General features: G+C 48.9%; 2 protein-coding genes across 3 annotated transcripts; one reads left to right on the top strand and one right to left on the bottom strand.

Moving 5' to 3' along the window:
- Positions 1 to 659: 659 nt before the first annotated feature.
- Positions 660 to 3,889, bottom strand: Ppp1r3d (protein phosphatase 1 regulatory subunit 3D). Its single transcript, XM_021177722.2, has one exon. It carries the CDS (start codon positions 3,624 to 3,626, stop codon positions 2,787 to 2,789), a length of 840 nt encoding a protein of 279 aa, XP_021033381.2. The 5' UTR covers positions 3,627 to 3,889; the 3' UTR covers positions 660 to 2,786.
- A 114-nt stretch (positions 3,890 to 4,003) lies between these two features.
- On the top strand, positions 4,004 to 11,950 carry Fam217b (family with sequence similarity 217 member B). Of its 2 annotated transcripts, none has more exons than XM_085831786.1 (4): positions 4,004 to 4,137; positions 6,104 to 6,215; positions 6,981 to 7,066; positions 9,854 to 11,950. In XM_085831786.1, the coding sequence occupies exons 3-4, from the start codon at positions 7,041 to 7,043 to the stop codon at positions 10,989 to 10,991; spliced, it is 1,164 nt and encodes a 387-aa protein (XP_085687912.1). In that variant the 5' UTR covers positions 4,004 to 4,137; positions 6,104 to 6,215; positions 6,981 to 7,040; the 3' UTR covers positions 10,992 to 11,950. The 2 variants fall into 2 exon arrangements, with proteins under 2 accessions (XP_085687912.1, XP_085687914.1); XM_085831788.1 differs by having other exon boundaries at positions 4,040 to 4,119.
- Positions 11,951 to 18,059: the final 6,109 nt, after the last annotated feature.

The raw sequence follows: 18,059 nt of genomic DNA, 5'->3' as shown, positions 1-18,059 counted from the left end.
ACCTGTGCGTCACAATCCCAGAGGTTACGGATATCCTGCATATCAGGTATATTTACATTACAACTCATAACGGTAGCGAAATTAAAGGTATGAAATAGTAATGAAATCTTTTTATGGCCAAGGGTCACCACAACATGAGAAACCGTATTAAAGGTTGGAAGCATTGGGGAGACGAAGAACCACTGGGGGGGAAAGGGTAAGGGTGAGAAGGGTTATGGGAGTGCACTCTCTCTGCACAGCCCTGGGGAAGTCTTCACCACTGCTGGGTGCAGACCATTCACTATGGCTGCATTAGGTCCCCCTACTCCTTCCTGTAGCCCCTTACCCATTGTCCCCAAATAAGCCTAATGAACTCACTGGTCCCCAGAGAGAACTAGTATGCATAATTATACCATGGCTTCCCCCCCCCCCCAAGATAGGAGAAGGGGTGTGTTTTGTTTACATCTTCCCAGGGAAAGTATTTTAGCAACACATATACAACTCTGCTCTGATGCAGAAGCCCCTCCCTAGAAAACTCAGCCCCCATCCACAGCTAGGGAAGAATGAGATTTCCATCTGAAAGATGTCACCCACCACCAAGATGTTTCAAGTTTTGTCTTCTGGAATGAGGCCACAGCACACACCAGTTTAACAAAGGGAATTTTTTTTTTTTTTGCACGTTTTAATATTCAGGCTTGAGTAAAACAACTTGAAGTGACAGGCAGTAAAACACAACTCAGCGAGTGCACAATTGGCGAACACAGTTTTAACATCTCAACAGGCCTAAAGTGTGTCTTAGGGTCAGAAAGTTCACCCTGAATTATCTCTACAGCGTTTTATTTATTTATTTATTTAAACAAGCAGAATTATCTCTTAGAGCTGACGTGTCTTAAAGGCACCTTCAGGTTCTTTTAGTTTTGATGATGCATCATTTACTTTCCTGTAACCAGAACCTGCGGATCAGTGAGTGGCTTTCCCACGGACTGTAAAACTCCCTACGAGCTCCTCAGTGCTCCCCAAATTTCTGGCCTGACTTGAAGAGTCTGGACGATTCTCTTGCCCTCTGGATAGGGGCCAAGGACAGAGCTGCCATGGGTTTGCTGACCTAATTGAACAGTTTGTTAAGCAGTGAGGGAAATGCCACTGGGAGCTTCTCACTCCTGAATGCCAACACAGTGCAGAGTCCTCACAGCCAAAGGCAGGGTGGTTTTACTGTGGCATTTTAAATCAGAACTTTTCTCAGTCCAGAAAGGTAGCAGAGGAGCCCAACACTGTTCTTGGAATTTTTAAAAGGCAGAAGTTTCAAGTATCAAAACCTAATGGGTTCAAGGGTAAAATGCATCTCCGCCATCACGGTTTAACGAGCATCACACTCGCCACCAGTGTCACCAAGTCAATCTGTCACAGGACATCCACCGTCTCAAAAGCAAAAGTCACATCTTGGAGGTCTTGTCCACCACAGTTCTAGCACCTGCTGTCGGAGAGACCAGAGTTCAGCACCAAAAATATTTGCCAGCCTCTTCATGGGGGCTTTAAGCAGCAGGCACACCCTGCAGGGACCAGTGAGTGGTCTGGACTAAGTTGGAGATTTTGGTTGTTGTTTGTTTTTTTTTAAAGTATGTAACATTTTAAAACTGGGAATTAAGCCCGTAAAAAAATGTTAGCAACTTTCCTAACCGAAGGCACAAAGAATAAAGTGGTGGTATCTGTTAAACCCGACATAACAAATTTAAAACACATTAGGTGAATAAAAATCCACAAGTTGTTTTTCCTCCAGTACCTTGGCTAATTCTGAGAACCGCCCAGGTTCATTTGGAAGCTGACTTCTAAAATATGAATCCTGGAATCTTTCCATACTTAAGAAATAAAAATGTCACTTCTCTCGTGGAAAAAGGTCCCCGGGAAGGACACGCCTGCCTGAATCCCTGTGGCCACTTGAAAACATAAAATACTTAAGGCAAGATCTTTTTAAAGGCTCAGGTAGTTTCAAAACAAAACAAAAACAAAACAAAAACAAAATATGCCCTGCTAACAAGCAGACCCAGAACCAGACCAGTAGACGACAAATGTGTGAACAGGCAGTCCCTGAAGAGAAAGGGCTGTCTGGGCTGAGTTGCATGGTTGGAGGCTTTTCTGTCCACTCCTCCCCAGCTGTTGATGTGGGAGGCATCGCCTAACCAGGGCAGCCTCGAAGCCCAGAAATGGTTATGTGGTGACAGATGAGCTGCGAGTTCCTTCGCTATTAATAGTTTCTACTGTTGGAAGGCTACAGACATTGGCAAGCAAACATGGTCTCAGATTTTCACTGTCCCAGGGCAGAAATGCCTCGAGGGACCATAATGCAGGCCACACTGTGTATTTGTACAATTATTACGGTGGGTGCAAACAAATATCTGGCCTCCTCTAAGCTGATTAGAGTATTCCTGAGAAAGCATTCTCCATGGGTGGAAGCCTAACTTCACAATAATAAATAACAGCTACTTATATTTAGACACATAGAGGAGACATGCAAAAGGCCTTTCTTGCAAAACACTGACCTGGGTCCTACTGAAATTGAGGGCCCCAATCCCGTGCATCTGCCCTCCCACACCCTCCCCACAACGTGTTACACAGGCTGACCGCCAGGCTCTCAAGAGAATTCACTACAAGACAGGCCAGGCTACCGCCACAGGGCTTCACAGTGAAAAATTAGGCTAGACCACTAGGAAAGAAGGCTGGGATGGGAGATGGCCGCTCAGAGAGCTGCACTGGTGGGGAAGTGACTGCAGGTCTGCAGAGATGGAAACTCCTGGTTCACAGCCTGCAGCTCAGATGAAGTGGATCCAGCTCTCCTCGCACTCCCCGCGTGGCATGTGCAAGGCATGACTGCGACAAGTAAGGCTATAGTCGCGACCATCATTGTTGTCCCAGTACTCAGCACCAGCTACGCCATAGCGCAGTGCGAAGTGTACCTGGGAGCCGAGCTCCAGCAGGAAGGGAGGCACTGGAAAGCCGAAGGTGAAGATGTCCTCGGTACCTTCAGCACCCGCAGGTCCTCTCCAGCGCGCCACTGCCTCATGCACACTGCGCCAGCCAGAGAAGGTGTAGCGCACTGTCACCTGCTTCTCGAAGGCCACGTTGCGCACGCGCACTGTGCCGCTGATGCCCAGGTCAGAGCAGGTGACACGTTCCAAGCACACAAGCTGGCGCGCCAGGCGTTCTCCGAAGCCCGGGGTTTCGATGGGCGGCGAGAAGTCGGGAACCAGGCACTGCAGTGTGAACTCCAGATCCTGGCCGCTGCAGCACAGGTCTGAGTTGATGGCTAGGCGCGACAGCACGTGCAGCGGCACGGACGGATCGTCGCCTGCGTTAAACACCTTGACCTGCGCCAGCTCCAGGCCCAGCGCGTCAGCGAAGCGCACCCGGACCTGCCGGTTGCAGCCAGCTCCGCACGCGGCGCCCGGGGCTCCCGCTGCCTTGGCACGGCGCTCCGGGGAGGTGGGCAGCGAGCGCGAGCATCGTTGGATGATGGGCCGCAGCCGAGGGTCGCAGCCCGGGGGTCTGCAGGGTCGTCGATCCATGTCTGAGAGGCAGCTGAGGCTCCGGGGCACGAGTTTCCGGGACCCCGGGGTCGAGGGCAGCGGGGCAGAACCAGAGCCTTTTGACATGGCCCAGCTGGGCGGGCGTCACCGCCAAGCCACTAGGCGTTAGGGCTTGACAGCCTCTGGAAGCCCCGAGGCACCGCACCCAGCACGGAGACTGTGCTCGCGGCCTGGCCCTGGTCTCAGCGGCCTCGAGCAGCGGGTGGCGCTATCCAAGGCGACTTCCCGGGACGTAGCGCCCTGCACGGAGTAGGCCGCTTCTCTCCTTCCTCTGAGCGCTTACGGGAAGGCCAGCAACCCCGACGCCCAGACGCTCAGCCGCCCGCAACTTCTCCAAGCGCAACTTCCCGGCGCGCCCCCGGCGCGCCCCGCCCCTCGTGACGCCGCCCGCCGGTGCGTCCAGCCAGCGCGCCCGGCTGCCCGCGTTCGCCCGGCTGCCCCGCGCTGCTCCACGCTGTCGGAACCGCGCGGCCCGCGACCACCCCAGCCCCCACCCTTCCGCCGCAGCGCAGCCGCCGCCCCCGGGAACCTCGTCACGTGCGTTCAGGCTGCGGAGCAGGTCTGCTGGGTTTCCTTGGTGCGTGTGCCTGTGCGCTGCACCCATCCATCAGCGATGGTGTCTACAGCAGCCTAGGACGTGCTGGGTGCCAGCTGCGGGTGGGGGCGGGACAGAGCCCAGCCAAGGTTGGCCTGGCGCGAGGTGGCCCTGGGACTATGGTGAACGGCCAGCCAGCCAGCTCTGGCCACCTTTCTCCAGCAACCTGGACCAGCGGCCAGACCCAGAAAAGGTTGCTTCTGAGGGAAGCATCATGCCCACACCTCCCCACCATGCTGTGCCTCCCCATTGGCCAGGCAGCCAGTTCCCTGGGGAGGTGGGGGGGGGGGGGCGGGGGAAGATGCTGCTTCCCTTAGCTGGGCTTGCAGCCAGAGAGGAAGACTGGGAAAGGGGCTAATGCCCATGATGGATTGTGCAGCTGCCCTCTGGCTCTTGAGGAGCATTTTGTAGCCAGAATCTCTTGAGCTTTAGTTTTGTTGCTATGCAAGCTGAAGCCATGTGCTCCACCCCCTCTCTGCCTTACCCACTCATGCATCCTGATTGCACAGCAGGTTTTTATTTCTCTGAGGAACTTCACACACACACACACACACACACACACACAGACACACACACACACGACTATGTGTCAAGTGTGTCAGGTAGATGAGGAGCCAGGATGGCACTGAGCCTGGGTCAGACATGCTGTCATGGTTGGTTTCCCACTTAACAGCAGAAAGATCAGGGTGAGGAAGGAGGGTGGGCTAAGAATGTTTTCTCCATCTAAGTGGAATCCAGCCTGTTGGTTGTAGGGTAATTGACCATAAAAGGCCCTGTTGTGATTTTTGTTATCTGTACATGCAAACCTAAAAGTCTTACATAATTATGGTGGGAAAGCCCAGGGTTGGTTTAGAAAATTTCCCGTGATCCCATCTATTTTCCATTTGACAGAGGTTGGGGAATTATGGGAGAGAAATGTTCTGTTTCCAGGTATGCTTTTTTTCAACAGGCCCCTCCTAACGGGAACTATGACCACCTTTGGTCTGGGAACCTGCGTTTCCCACTGAATCAGCATCTAACACATCAGGGGTGTTAGTATGCTGATGATCTTTGAAATTTTTTAAAAAAATACACACGTGAGCACAGGTGTTCTGGGAGGCCTGGGGAGGGTGTTGGCCTGGAACTGGAATCACAGATCCTAGTGAACTACCCACATAGTGCTGGAAGTTCAACTGGGGTCCTCTGGAGGACCAGTAGCTCTTGACTCTTGAGCCATCTCTCCAGCCCAGCACTGATGATTAGTGGTCAGGTATGACAGAGAAGACAGAGGAACTCAGGGATACCCTGCCCCTCCCCCTCTAGAGTTTTATCTCTGTGGGATAAGGTGCCTTGTGTACAGTCTGTACTTTTTTAGACTGCCTTGCAATTACTGGATGGATGAGTGAATGGATAGATAGGGGGAGCTTTAGAGTATAAGGCAAAATCAGTTGGTGCTATTCCCAGGGAGTGTATATACGCGAGAATGGGTGGGGTTTAGAATCCGTTCACAGCACTCACTAAGCGATCTCATACTTAATAACTGCCTTGAAGGGGAAAACGTGAGCATTCTCAACACCCTTGCTGTTCACAGCACTCACTAAGCGATCTCATACTTAATAACTGCCTTGAAGGGGAAAACGTGAGCATTCTCAACACCCTTGCTGGGCAGCTCACAACTGCTCGGCAGTGCTTACAACTTCAACCCTAGCTCTTGGGGATCTGATGCTCTCCTCTGGTTTCTGACGGCAGCCACACTCACACACGCACATTTCCCTGCCCCACACAGATAGTCGAACTGTAAACATACAATACCCCGCACCCCCTATTTCTAATTTCACAGTACAGAATGCCGAGCCTGCGCAACCACAGACATCTTCGAGGTTTCAGTGTGGTCGTGCAGAGACTGAAACTCGATGCTGTCAGGGCCGGTTGCAGTCAGTACTTACTGTCAGTGTGCTGTTGTTTCCAGTTCCGGTGGCGCTCCAGCCTTTCCGAAGATAAGGGGAATAAAGAAGCCACCTCCCCAGCTGTCATCATCTGGCAGCAGATTGAGCAAGAATATTCTGAGTTCTGCAGAGAAGGTGATGTAACTCACTCCGAGAGAAACTCTCTTGCTTAGATCCGTCTCAGTGCTTTCTTGCTGTGTGCTTCAGGTGCACGAGTCTGTGGGTGCGTAGGTTGCGTCTGTGTTCTGTTATATATAGCACTTAAATAATGATTTGTTACTTTTATTTTTAAAGCCGCTAGATAGGGAACCCCTATAAATAGTCCCATTGAAGTCCATCTTGGGGAACCAGTGGGTTTATTGGGGTCACTTACAGGAACATGGGTGACTCAAAAGCAGCCACTACAGTACAAGGGACAACGCACAGAAGTAGAATCCCTGGAACCACCCCCCCCCCCTTACACACACACACACACACACACACACACACACACCCTCTACCTCCTGTTCACTCTACCACTCCCAAGACCACATGCTGTTAGGGAAGTAGGCATGACAGGCTGCTGGCAAGGGCAGGGCAGAGGGCAGGGAGGGGCCCCTGGGGCGGAGCTCTGACTCCTTTCCTCTCCAGCTGCATCAGTTGGGGAATGTTGATAGCCCCTATCTTTCTAGGGTGTCCTGTGACTTCTTTCTACTAGGGAAACTAATAGGCCTGGTCTTGCAAATGTCTCCTGTGGATGATCAGCTGATCTGACTCAAGACAGTCACAGTCATGTCATGCCAGGAAGATAGTTCTGCTGCTGTGGTGTGTGTGTGTGTGTGTGTGTGTGTGTGTACTTGTGCACAGGCATGTGAGTTCACACAGTACTTTCTGTTTAGTAACCTGTATTTATTTTTTTAGACAATCCATCAAACCTCAGATGATGAACAGCCCTGTGACCTGTTCAAGACAAGGGATAGGATGAGGGACTGTCACCAGAAAAGCAGGTAACTAGATTTTACATCCTTTCTTGTCGTGCCAAAGGTAAATCCTTCAGTTCTCCAGAGCGAGCATCACTTGTGCTTTGGTTACAGCAGAAATGAGCAGGCCAGGGTCTTCAAGTTTTGTTAGCTAGTGTCAGTCAGCCACTCTCCCTTGGCTTTCTCTTGTACAGAGGCAAGGGCTGCTGCTAAAGGCTGGTGTGTGTCATGGCAGCTGGTTGTAAACAACTTTTCTTAGAGATTTGTTTATTTTCATTTTGTGGGTATTTATTTGTGTGTATTATTTTATGAGTATTTTGTTTGCATGCACCTGTATGCCTGGTACCTGGGAGGCCAGAAGAAGGCATTGGATCCCCCGGAGCTGGAGTTAGAAGTGGATGCTGGGATTGAACCAGAGTCCTCTGCAAGAGCAGCCAGTGCTCTAAACTGCCAAGCCCTCTCTCCAGTCTGCAAACAGAAATGTCAACAGCTGTGAATTTCCAGTGACAGCCATTTCTTCATTTGTTTACATTGCCTGGATGCACTCAACTAACACAGTCCATGCTCCTTGCAACTGACATATTCCGTGCTCCTTACAAGGGCGATGCTTCTTCAGATAACCCTTGAGTACTGTTGAGATCTCTGCACAAAGCTCCTCAGCTTCCAGAAAGTATCTTTGCTCACTTCCTCTCAGCTTCCAGGAAGTATCTTTGCTCACTTCCTCTCAGCTTCCAGGAAGTATCTTTGCTCACTTCTTCTCAGCTTCCAGGAAGTACCTTTGCTCACTTCCTCTCAACTTCCAGGAAGTACCTTTGCTCACTTCCTCTCAACTTCCAGGAAGTACCTTTGCTCACTTCCTCTCAGCTTCCCAGGAAGTACCCTTGTCCACTTCTCCTGGTCTGACTCCTGTCATAAGGAAGTATTATTACCTTTAGTGTGTATTTTGTGTGTATTTAAGCCACCTTTAAAGAACATGTGGTCGGAAAATAAACCAAGAAGAAGGTATTTTCAACTCAAGTGAAAATATACCTCAGTGCAGAGTACTCTAGATGGAGTTCATGGTGTATTGGGGTGAAGCAATGTTGTTACGTCTCTTTGATGGCTGTCCCATTTGTACTGCATTATCATGGTAGCATAGGACTGTACTTCTTTCTTTTTACATTCTTTTTAATTTTGTGTGCATGTGCATGCATGCCACAGTGTACGTGTGCTTAGAAAATAGCTTGAGTGAGCCAGTTCTCTCCTTCCACTCTGTGGGTCAAAGGGGTCAAACCTAGGTTGTTAGTGGGACAGGTGCTTTTACCTGGCAGTGTGTCTCGTCTCCCCTTCTAGTCTTTTTAAACACAGTTTTTCCTGACTGGTTCCTGTTTGAAAAGGTAGTAATAAACTTTTGACTCCTGGCATAGGTCATAACAAACAGTGAAAAACCCACATGCTGAAGTTTGGTTGGTTCAGAGTCTCTTCCAGTTGGTGGTTAAACCGTGAAATCTGGACTGGGACTGGTTTAGTGCTGTCAGTGCTTGCTGGGCAAGGATGAGGACCAGAGTTCCCCAAGAACTCACATAAAGACAGGTTATCGTGTCAAATCACATGCGATTCCAGCCTTGGAAGGTAGAAACAAGAACCCCAGAACAAGCTGGCTGGCAAGACAGCCATATCTAGCTGGAGACATGGTTCAGTGCTTAGGAATGCATTCTGCTCTTGCAGGGGACCCAAGTTTGGTTCCCAGCACCCACATTAGGTGGCTCACAATTCTCCTTAAGTCCAGCTGTAAAAGGATCTCATGCCTTTGGCCTCCTCGGTCTCCTGTGGTCTCATGTATATAAGCATCCACCCACTACACGCATAATTTAAAAGAAGAAAAGTAAATTTCAAAGAAAGACGACCCCTATGGATAAGCTCTGGGTTTGACTGAGAAACTCTGCCTCAGTGATTAGGTGGAAGATTGATCAGGAATGACTTATGACATCAGCTTTGAGCTTCACATGTATGTGCGCACACTGAACTTACCTACAAGCAAAAACATGCACGTATGCACACATTAAAACATACATATACCCACACGTTAAAATGCGCATATATCTATATGTTAAGCGTGTATGTATACCCACACATTAAAACATGTGCATACCAACACATTTAAAAATCAGTGAAAAACCGGCCAGATTTTTTAGGTAGAAGGGGTTAAACTTGGGGCTTTGCACATGCAAAGCAGATAAACCATCACTGATCCACAGCACAGCCTGCAAAACTTTGAGTTGACATTGTATCTACAATTCCCCTAAATTATGTCTATGAAGGGGGCCTGAGGGCTTTATGTCTGAATATTTCCCAAGAGTTATTTATTTATGATTTATTTATTTGAGACAAGGTATCCCTGGCTGGCTTTGAATTCACAGAGATCTGCCTGTCTCTGCCTCCTAAGTGTTGCAATTAAAGGCATGTGCTTCCATTCCCAGCTGCATTTCTGAGTATTTTCAAATACTCAGAACAAACCGAGAGTCTTAGGGCAGATTTTAAAAGCAGTATTTTTTGAGGTATACACAATTGCTCTAAAATTATATTTAAGAAGCACATTGTAGAAAGGTTAAGTTTTTAGATGTTCATCCTTGCCGTTAAATGGTATGTATGTATCCACATTTGGGGTAGTCATTCTCTACTGGCCGTGACTAGAGTACAGAGGGGAAACTGTTGTGCTAACCAGGTCTAGAAAGCACCTGGAGGGCTCACAGTCATAATGATGGAAGTGTTAGCAGGGGCTCTTCTTTCTCTAGCTATCAATGACTAGACTCTGGTTTGACATTTTTATCGCAGTATAAATGCTGGCTCATCTTGGAATCCAGTACAGCATTCAAAGACTACTTCGGGGAAAAGGCAGAGTGGATCGCAAGGACCCCACGTCTCCTCCCAGCTGAGGAGCAGCCTCCTTGGAATCTCCCAGCCAGCAGCAGAGAAACTCATGGAAACCGTTCCCACGGAAGGAATACAGGAGCAGACTGCGCTCAGCTCCAGGTATCAGGCTGCCTCTGGAAGCAAGCTGTTCCTTGACTTCCACTCCATGGAGATCATGAAGGGTGCTGATGAGGACAGTGCCAGTGACCTGTCAGACTCAGAAAGAGTGGCCATCCCCCCTTCTCCATTCACGCCTCCAGAGCTCAACCTCAGAGCCGAAGAGATAGACCCGGTTTCCTTCAGTCTTCACCCAGAGCTGAGCCAGGCAGAGTCCAGACAAACCTACCCTGACTTTCTTCCACCTCCTTTTAACTCCTGGGACCTCCGGGATATGGCTGTTGTTATGAACACAGAGTGCAGGAGTGAAGCCCTGCCTCGGGCCATGGGATTCCTTGGGAAGTACATAGACAGACTTCTTCAACTAGAATGGCTGCAAGTCCAGACTGTGCAGTGTGAGAAGGCCCGAGCTGCCAAGGCCAAGCCCCCTGGTGCCTCTGGGGTGCTGAAAAGCCCTGGACGGGGTAAGCTCCTTACCAGTGCCCTGTCCAAACCCTTACCATCCCCAGAAGGGATTTCAAAGTCAGGCCCGTCTCGAAAGAAAGGTTTTCGCCACGAAGAAGCCCACCCATCCTACTATGCATTTGAGACTTTGCCTAACTCTGTGGATGGGCCTGGCCGACCCAGGCTGTGTTCCCAGAAGCAAGCCCCGGAACTGAGAATGGAGAAGAAGAAGAAATCAAGTAAGGGCCCCAAGCTTCAGCTCCGTGTTCCACCCTTCGCCGAGGGCAACTCTGCAATGGAAGCCAACGGTAACATCCGAATCCCCAGGCAGTCTGCAGTGCTTCTGGACCCAGTGGATTCCCATAGGGCCTCCAGGACCCAGGCACACGTGGACCTGAAGAAAAAGGGAAGTGCAAATACCTGTGGCTATGCCCCTTCATCCAGTGAGAAAAAACTCAAAACAAATGGAGCCAAGCAAAGCACATATAAGTTAAAGTGACCCCTGAGGTAAAGAATTGTAAAGACCTGCAGATGTCTAACAATGGGGGCTGTCTCCAGTGTGGTGATGAGCTTGAACTAACTCAAGCTGGCTCTCAGTTACTCCAGCTTGCCTCAAAAGTTATTTTCCGAGGTCTCGGTAAGGCTTAGTAAGCTGTTCTTTGTATAGACAGTCTTGCAGACAGACTTATAAAGTCTTGTAGACAGACTTTGTATAGACAGTCTTAAGCATTCGAGGGCCCTATAGGTAAAAATTTACCCATGTGTCCTTGACACAAGGGATTCAAGCAGCAGTGCCAGGCAGCCAGCACAGACCAGCTCCAGTGTCTGTCCCTGTCTCTGAAGTGTGGGAGACAGTGTGAGCTGCTTTAAGGGAGAAACCCTAGTGTGTGGAGGAAGAGAGGCCCTGCTGGCTCACCGCCTTTTGCTTTTGCATAAACCCCTCAAGCAGAGTTTCTGTCTGCTGTCTCTGCTGTCTTTCTCTCATCTGCCTCCCCCCCCACCCCCCCCCCAGCCTTGGTCCCATTCCAGTTAGGGAGCTCATGCATTTCTATTTTGAGGGTCATTTATCTGAAGCAGTTCCTTGCCAGAGGCAAAGGCAGCTGGATCACCTATCTGATGCATTTTAAAAGGCATTTTAAAGTCCAGGGGTAGTGCTCTAGCCCAGTTCTGAGTTCTCTTAACTGAAGTCAACATCATTTGTGGATCTTTCCAGAGAGAAAGATGACCGGCCCAACCTTTGTTGCTGCTGTCTGATGGGGGAAAAAAAAAAAAAAAAGAATGCCTTGGCACATTAGACTTTGGGATATCCATGAGCAATTTGTAGGATTACTCAAATATAAGTCGTTAAGTTGCTGACTAGGGACCATACATATCCTCTTGTTCTGGGTCAAAACTAAAGGTCTATGTCTGTTTGTAAGAGCAGGTTTTTCTAATTACGCCCGGGGCCAGGGGAGGGAACAGAGACACATTTGCTTGGGGGATGGGGGTGGGGTGCAGACAGGCACACATATTTCACACAAACACACATAGGGAGGGAGAAAGAGACAGAGAGAGGGAGAGAGAGGGAGACTGAGAGAGAGGGAAAGAGAGAGGGAGACTGAGAGAGAGGGAAAGACTGGATACTATCCTGAGTGTTCTTATCTGGCTGTGGCTTCCTCTCCTCCCACAGCGGGGGTTGGGGGGGGGGGCGGGACTTCCTCAGCTGCATCCCAGACCTCTCTGCCTGGGGCATTTTCTTCAGTGTGCTTCTGCGGACCTTCCTTGGTTGCTGCTTCATAGACAGTGGTTGTTTATTAAGGACTGTAGTTAGTAGCTTCATCCTTTGTTCTAGGCATGGCGATTCTAGTGTTTTGTTTTGTTTTTATTTTTGTTTTTCACCTTTGAGACAAAGAACAAAGGTTACATGTTGCAGTTGGAAATAACAATGGCTTCCACAGGGCCCCTGGTGTCTGTGACTGAGATGAGTTTAGTTAAAACCAGCTGCTAAGGTTAAATGTCCAACGCTTTTTTTATCGCACTGACACATGAACTTTTTTTTTCAGCCCTTTTTCTTTAGGACTTTATTTTCAGATTCTTTTTGCACTGTCCCTCCCCAGAGAAAACCTGTTATTTATTACATGCAGGTCTTGTGCCTTTTCATGTGACCAAAATCCGTTTATGTTGAAGGCAGTCCACAGATGCAATGTCCACATTTGCCGGAGTATGCACCTTGTGTTGGGAGAACGATACCACCCTGCTCCCTTTTCCCACCTGAGGGAGGCCCTGGGTCCACTTCCCTTCTCCTTGGAGCACAGACTATTTGCACCATAACTAGAACTTCCCTTATTCTTTCTCCAGGTTTTTATGCAGATCCTTTGGAAGCCTCAGGGCCAGTAAATGTAAGCATGACATCATATACACGTAATACTAGCTCTAGTGCTCACTAGAGCAGCATGCTCACTAGAGCAGCACTGACAGGGTTTCTTTCCTGTTACACACCTGTGTGGGTCCCTGACAGGCAAGGGCGAAGTTCCTTTTCCCTTGCTGGATGTGAGTCTGAGCTAAAACTGTCACAACTAAGGAATGCAAAGACAGTGACTCATGCATTCGTTCCCAGCACACTTAACCGAAGTTGGTTCCTGATCTAGGGACTAGAATTCATGTCCTGTGTTTAGACAGCCCTAGAAGCCCAAAGCAGCGACTTTGTTTACCTCTTTGCCCAGGTTGATTGTCCAAGTTGAGCAGTGTTATTGGATAGGATCTGGGTGCTATTGAGCAGCACAGTTTGTTACAGTCACATTGAGTGTAGTTATTTGAGCACAGCCTTTTCCATGATCCCTGAAAACATACCCCACGTAGGCAAGTAGACAGCATTGGGCACTGAACTGTGAACTCAGTAAGTTCAAGGCCAAACCAGAGTATCCAGCCTCAGTGACAGAGGGTGCCCTTCTGGGAAGTTCTTCTCACTCAGGGATGGTTAAAGGGCCCTCCCGTTTAAACCAGTCAAACCCAGGAGAAATATGAGGAAAACAGTATTTCAGACTTAATAACGTCAATGAGGGGAGAAAAAAAAATCACAAAAGATTCTAAGTATTCACTGATGGCTTTGGTCGTTTCCCAAATCTTAAATGACCAAAGGAGCTGAAGGTTTGTAACCAACTTGAAGGTCATAGAGTATGTGGCCTGTCATAGCCCTTTGGGGGAGAAAACAGACGTCATGGTCTTCACGCAAAAGGAAGGCTCCTGAACCTGTGAGCTATTGGGATTATGTTCTAGAAGACCTAAGGATAACTTCTTAGGTGGCTTATACATTCTTTATCTTTCTTTCCGTTCATTTCCTTAAACAAGTAGAAATAGGAACTCCTGGTGGTACTGTGTTCAAGGTAACGGCAGTATTTGTTGTTTATTTGTGTACGTGTAGACGGCTGTAGTAAAGTGACCTATAAACACATTCAGCATGTTCCTTTGCTGTTGTACTGCTTTGTGTTTGGTTTTATGCGTAGAAGAGCAAGTCACGTAAGCTTTTGTGAACTTGGACTTTTCCTTCCTGGAGACAAATTAAACAAACGTTATCTGGAACTTTCTGGTTTGATGCGGTTTCTCTTGTTTTTAATGCAGCTATCTTCCCAGTTGGTCTTTATTTTCTGGTTGATCTCGAGAGTTGTGGAGGATGGGATTCTGTCCCCCTGACCTCCATGCTGATGCTGTTCAGGAACAAGTGCTGCCATGCAGATTCATGCATCAGAGGCATGTGGCTATGAACTACGTGGTTGTCCTCCTCAAAGATGTTGAGGTGTAGACAGGAGAGGAGCAGGCTGCAGCTCCACTGTGTGTGCTGATCCACTGCCTGTGCCGTGTAGGACTATCCTCCCAGCCAAACTGCTACCATGGCCCTGCGTTCAGCTGTGCCCTCTTGCAAAGGATCACCACAGCTGGGTTGTTGACTCTTGACTTCCCCTCACAGGAGGATGAAGAGGATCATGGGACCCTCACTGGAGTGTCCAGCTTCTCCTAACCACATACATGCAATTGTGCTTGGCATGTGTGTGTGTGTGTGGGGGGGGGCAGGCTAGAGGATATGGGCTGGGAAGGAGAGGTTATGGGATCCATCTACGTGACCATGGGGGAAGGTTGGTCTGTGCTGGGTGAAGTCTTTCCAATGAGGCTGCTTTAAGACCACTGATACTACTGTGGCAGCCACCACTGTCATGTAAGGAAGCCTAAGAAACTCTGGTTTCGCAGAGTTGACTTCGGCCATACCTTATCTTGGTTGACTATTGGGACTTTTGGAGGAGAGTAGACACCGTTCACATCTCCTCCAGGGAGGGAATTTTAGCAACTCCATGGTACAATGAGCTCGCACCTTCACTCACACATCTAGAAGGTAATCAGCTTTTGAGAGCAGTCCTGGTAGAGGCTGTGGTCTGCCATAAGCCTCCCCAAAGGTCTTCCTAAAGTTACTTCTGACAGGGAAGCCTCTTAGGACGCCAAATCGTGATGCTGGTGGTGCTGGGTTAGAAATGGTTCTCTGATATTAGCCAAAGTAACCAAATTGGAAGTATAAAATCCAGGCTTCTATTGTGCATGTAGCTGTGTGGGGTGGGGAACTAGGGGAAGCCACCAGAAAGTCCCAGATGCCAGAAAAACAAGAGGCTCCCTACAGGGATGACATTAATTGAAATACCCAACAAAGAGGAGAGAGAACCTGTAGAGACCATATCCAGACGTTAGACACAGCCCCCAGTTGAGGGATGAGGGCCACACACTCATCACAAAATTTTAACCCAGAATTATTCATGCTTAAAGGAAATACAGGGAAAAATTATTGGGCAGAGACTGAAGGAAAGGCCATCCAGAGACTGCCCTACCCAGGGATCCATCCCATATGCTGCCACCAAACCCAGACACTTCTTGATGCCAAGAAGTGCTTGCTGACAGGAGCCTGATGTAGCTGTCTCCTGAGATGCTCTGCTTGAGCCTGACCAATACAGATGTGGATGCTTGCAGCCAACCATCAGACTGAGTACAGGAACCCCAAGGAGGAGTCAGGGGAAGGACTGAAGGAACTGAAGGGGTTTGCAACCCCATAGGAAGAACAACAGTATCAACCAACCAGACCTCCCAGAGCTCCCAGAGACTAAACCAACAACCAAAGAGGGATCCATGGCTCCAGCTGCATACGTAGCAGAGGATGGCCTTGTCTAGCATCAATGGGAGGGGAAGCCATGAGTCCTGTGAAGGTTTGATGCCCCAGCATAGAGGAATGATAGGGCAGTGGGGCGGGAGTGGAGAACACCCTCAGAAGCAAGGTGGGAGGGACAGTGTACTGGGAGATTTTAGGAGGGGAAACCTGGAAGGAGGATAACATTTGAAATGTAAATAAACAACCAATTTTTTTAAAAAAAAAGCAAAGAAGAAAACTAAAAGAAAAAAGAAAAGAAAGTTCGTGAATGGCAGTTATTTTAGCAGTTGCTCCTCCATCCTCCACTAGGTGGTGACCAAACCTTTTGAGACCCTGATGAAATCTGTTATTGTCTTCTAATAGAGCAAACCTTTGTAGTAAAATCAAAACAGAATGGGGAAGCAGAAGAATGCTTGGCTTCCGACACAAGCAGTTCCTTCACTGTCCTCTGCCACCAGAGATTAGATAAATTAGATACATTCTTAGGTGTGGTTAACGACAGTGGGGGATTCTCGGGTGTTCCTGGACTGTCCCCTAATCACAAGGCCTGCCCTGCCTTGCAGATGTGAAATGACATCATCATTTATAAAATCTTGACAGAGAACCCACTTTGATAAAACATCCATAAATACACCTACACTTATCGATGTAATATATACTTAGCAATAACAAGGCTTTAAATAAATGTGGAATGTTAAAATGGACTGCTGCGAATTCGATCGTGAAGCTTGGATATGTTTAAACTCATGGGGCTCAGGAAGTGACACCCTGAACAAAGGGGTTCAGAAGTGAGATCTTTATGACCTAATCTCTGTACTCATTCGCACTGAGGTAAGCCATAAAAGCTAGACTCGGGAAGCAGCTGGAAACCAGGAGTACTTTTCTCTCCATCCATGGCCTTCCTGTGCAAGAGCTGGTCAAGAAGACTGTCTCCTGTCCTTACCTCAAAGACAGAGCCCCTCCCTGGTGTCACACGAGCACTTCTGCAGGACTGTGCAGGCTTCCTTACACAAGACAGTACACACACACACACACACACACACACACACACACACACACTGCCCTGAGCCACAGCATCTTCTGAAGACTCCTGGTCAAGGCAAAGCTATTGTGTTCTTGCCTGTCACCTGTCTTTTGTTGCATGCGTATACCTAGACCTTTTTCCTGGGTGACCACAGGACCACACCTTTCTGCGTCTGTAGAGAAAGCAGCACAGTGTCACAGTCCTAAGTGTCACCGTGGGTTTTATGCTGCTCTTGCTGTGGACCTCCCCAGACAATGGGGCATCTGCATTTTGATAGAGCCTTGACACCCTCAAGCTGAAGAACCTGCGTTTCTAGTGCACAGGTTGCGTTGCTGCTGTTGCACAGGCTCTGGGTTCAGATCTCAGGACTCACAACAGTGGCTCATAGTTGTCTGTAACTCCAGTTGCAGGGGATCTGGCCCTTCCAGCTTCCCTGGGAATGGTGTGCATATGGTGCACTTGCGTGCATGCAGGCAAAACACCTATACACATTAAAGTGTCAAGACCTTTTTAAAAAGAAGAAAGATGTCTTTATTGAGAACTTGATATGGGGAAATCATCTAGAAGCCTCTTTAAAGCCCCTTCCCTCTTTTTAGCCTTGTACCCACCCCAAACCCTCCAAAACCTACTCAGACAAATGACCAAAGGGTCTGATAATCCTACCAGCATTGTTGTTAATGTAGAAACATAAAGACAAAATGTGAAAAAGAGGGCAGGGTGATGGGTGATGGCTTTCTTGGTAAAGCACACAGACCTGAGTTTGATCCCCAGTACCTATGTGAAAATCCAGGTATGGTAGGCATACTTGGAAACTCAGTTCTTGGCAGGGGTCAGGAGGCAGAGGTGGGTGGATACCCAAAACTCACTGACTGGACATCTAGCTAGGTGTGGGTGAGCATCTGGGATGAGACCCATCCTTAGTGCTGCAGGATTGTATAATGATCCCTAGGAAGGCTGAACGATGTACAGCAAGCAACCACAGGCTCCTCGTGCTTGCCCCATAGCTACAAGAGTGCCTCATCAGCCCTGGCTCCTCCTGACTGAAGCCTCCCATAGCTGATTCCCTCTGGGCACCAGCTGTACTGTATCCCCCTGAGATATCGCTGCCTTGGGAGCCTGTAGCCTTCCCTTGGTGGCCAAGGTGTACAGCAGACTCAGGCTTTCGGAGTCACGCCACTGTTCCCATTCCTCAAGCTGGTCCACCATTTCAGCAGAAAGCAGAGTCAAGCGGTCGAGAGTGCAGTCACCTCCACTCTTCAACAGTGCCCAGGTGACTCTTGCATAAGATGTTTCCATATGATTCCTGAATGAGAGAAGAGCAACCTAGCTGAGCTGGGGCCTGTCCTCCAGGGCCCAGAGGGGAGCCCCGGGATGACAAAGCA

The sequence above is a fragment of the Mus caroli genome, unplaced genomic scaffold (assembly GCF_978045245.1).
Source record: "Mus caroli unplaced genomic scaffold, Mus_caroli_1 scaffold_2, whole genome shotgun sequence".
Taxonomy (NCBI): domain Eukaryota; kingdom Metazoa; phylum Chordata; class Mammalia; order Rodentia; family Muridae; genus Mus; species Mus caroli.
This window is presented reverse-complemented; position numbering and strand designations above follow the sequence as displayed.

Coding starts and splice junctions, on each gene's coding strand:
- Ppp1r3d (XM_021177722.2), bottom strand. CDS start 3,626: ATGTCAAAAGGCTCTGGTTCTGCCCCGCTGCCCTCGACCCCGGGGTCC.
- Fam217b (XM_085831786.1), top strand. CDS start 7,041: ATGAGGGACTGTCACCAGAAAAGCAG. Junction 7,067..9,853: donor GACTGTCACCAGAAAAGCAG/GTAACTAGATTT, acceptor TTTTTATCGCAG/TATAAATGCTGGCTCATCTT.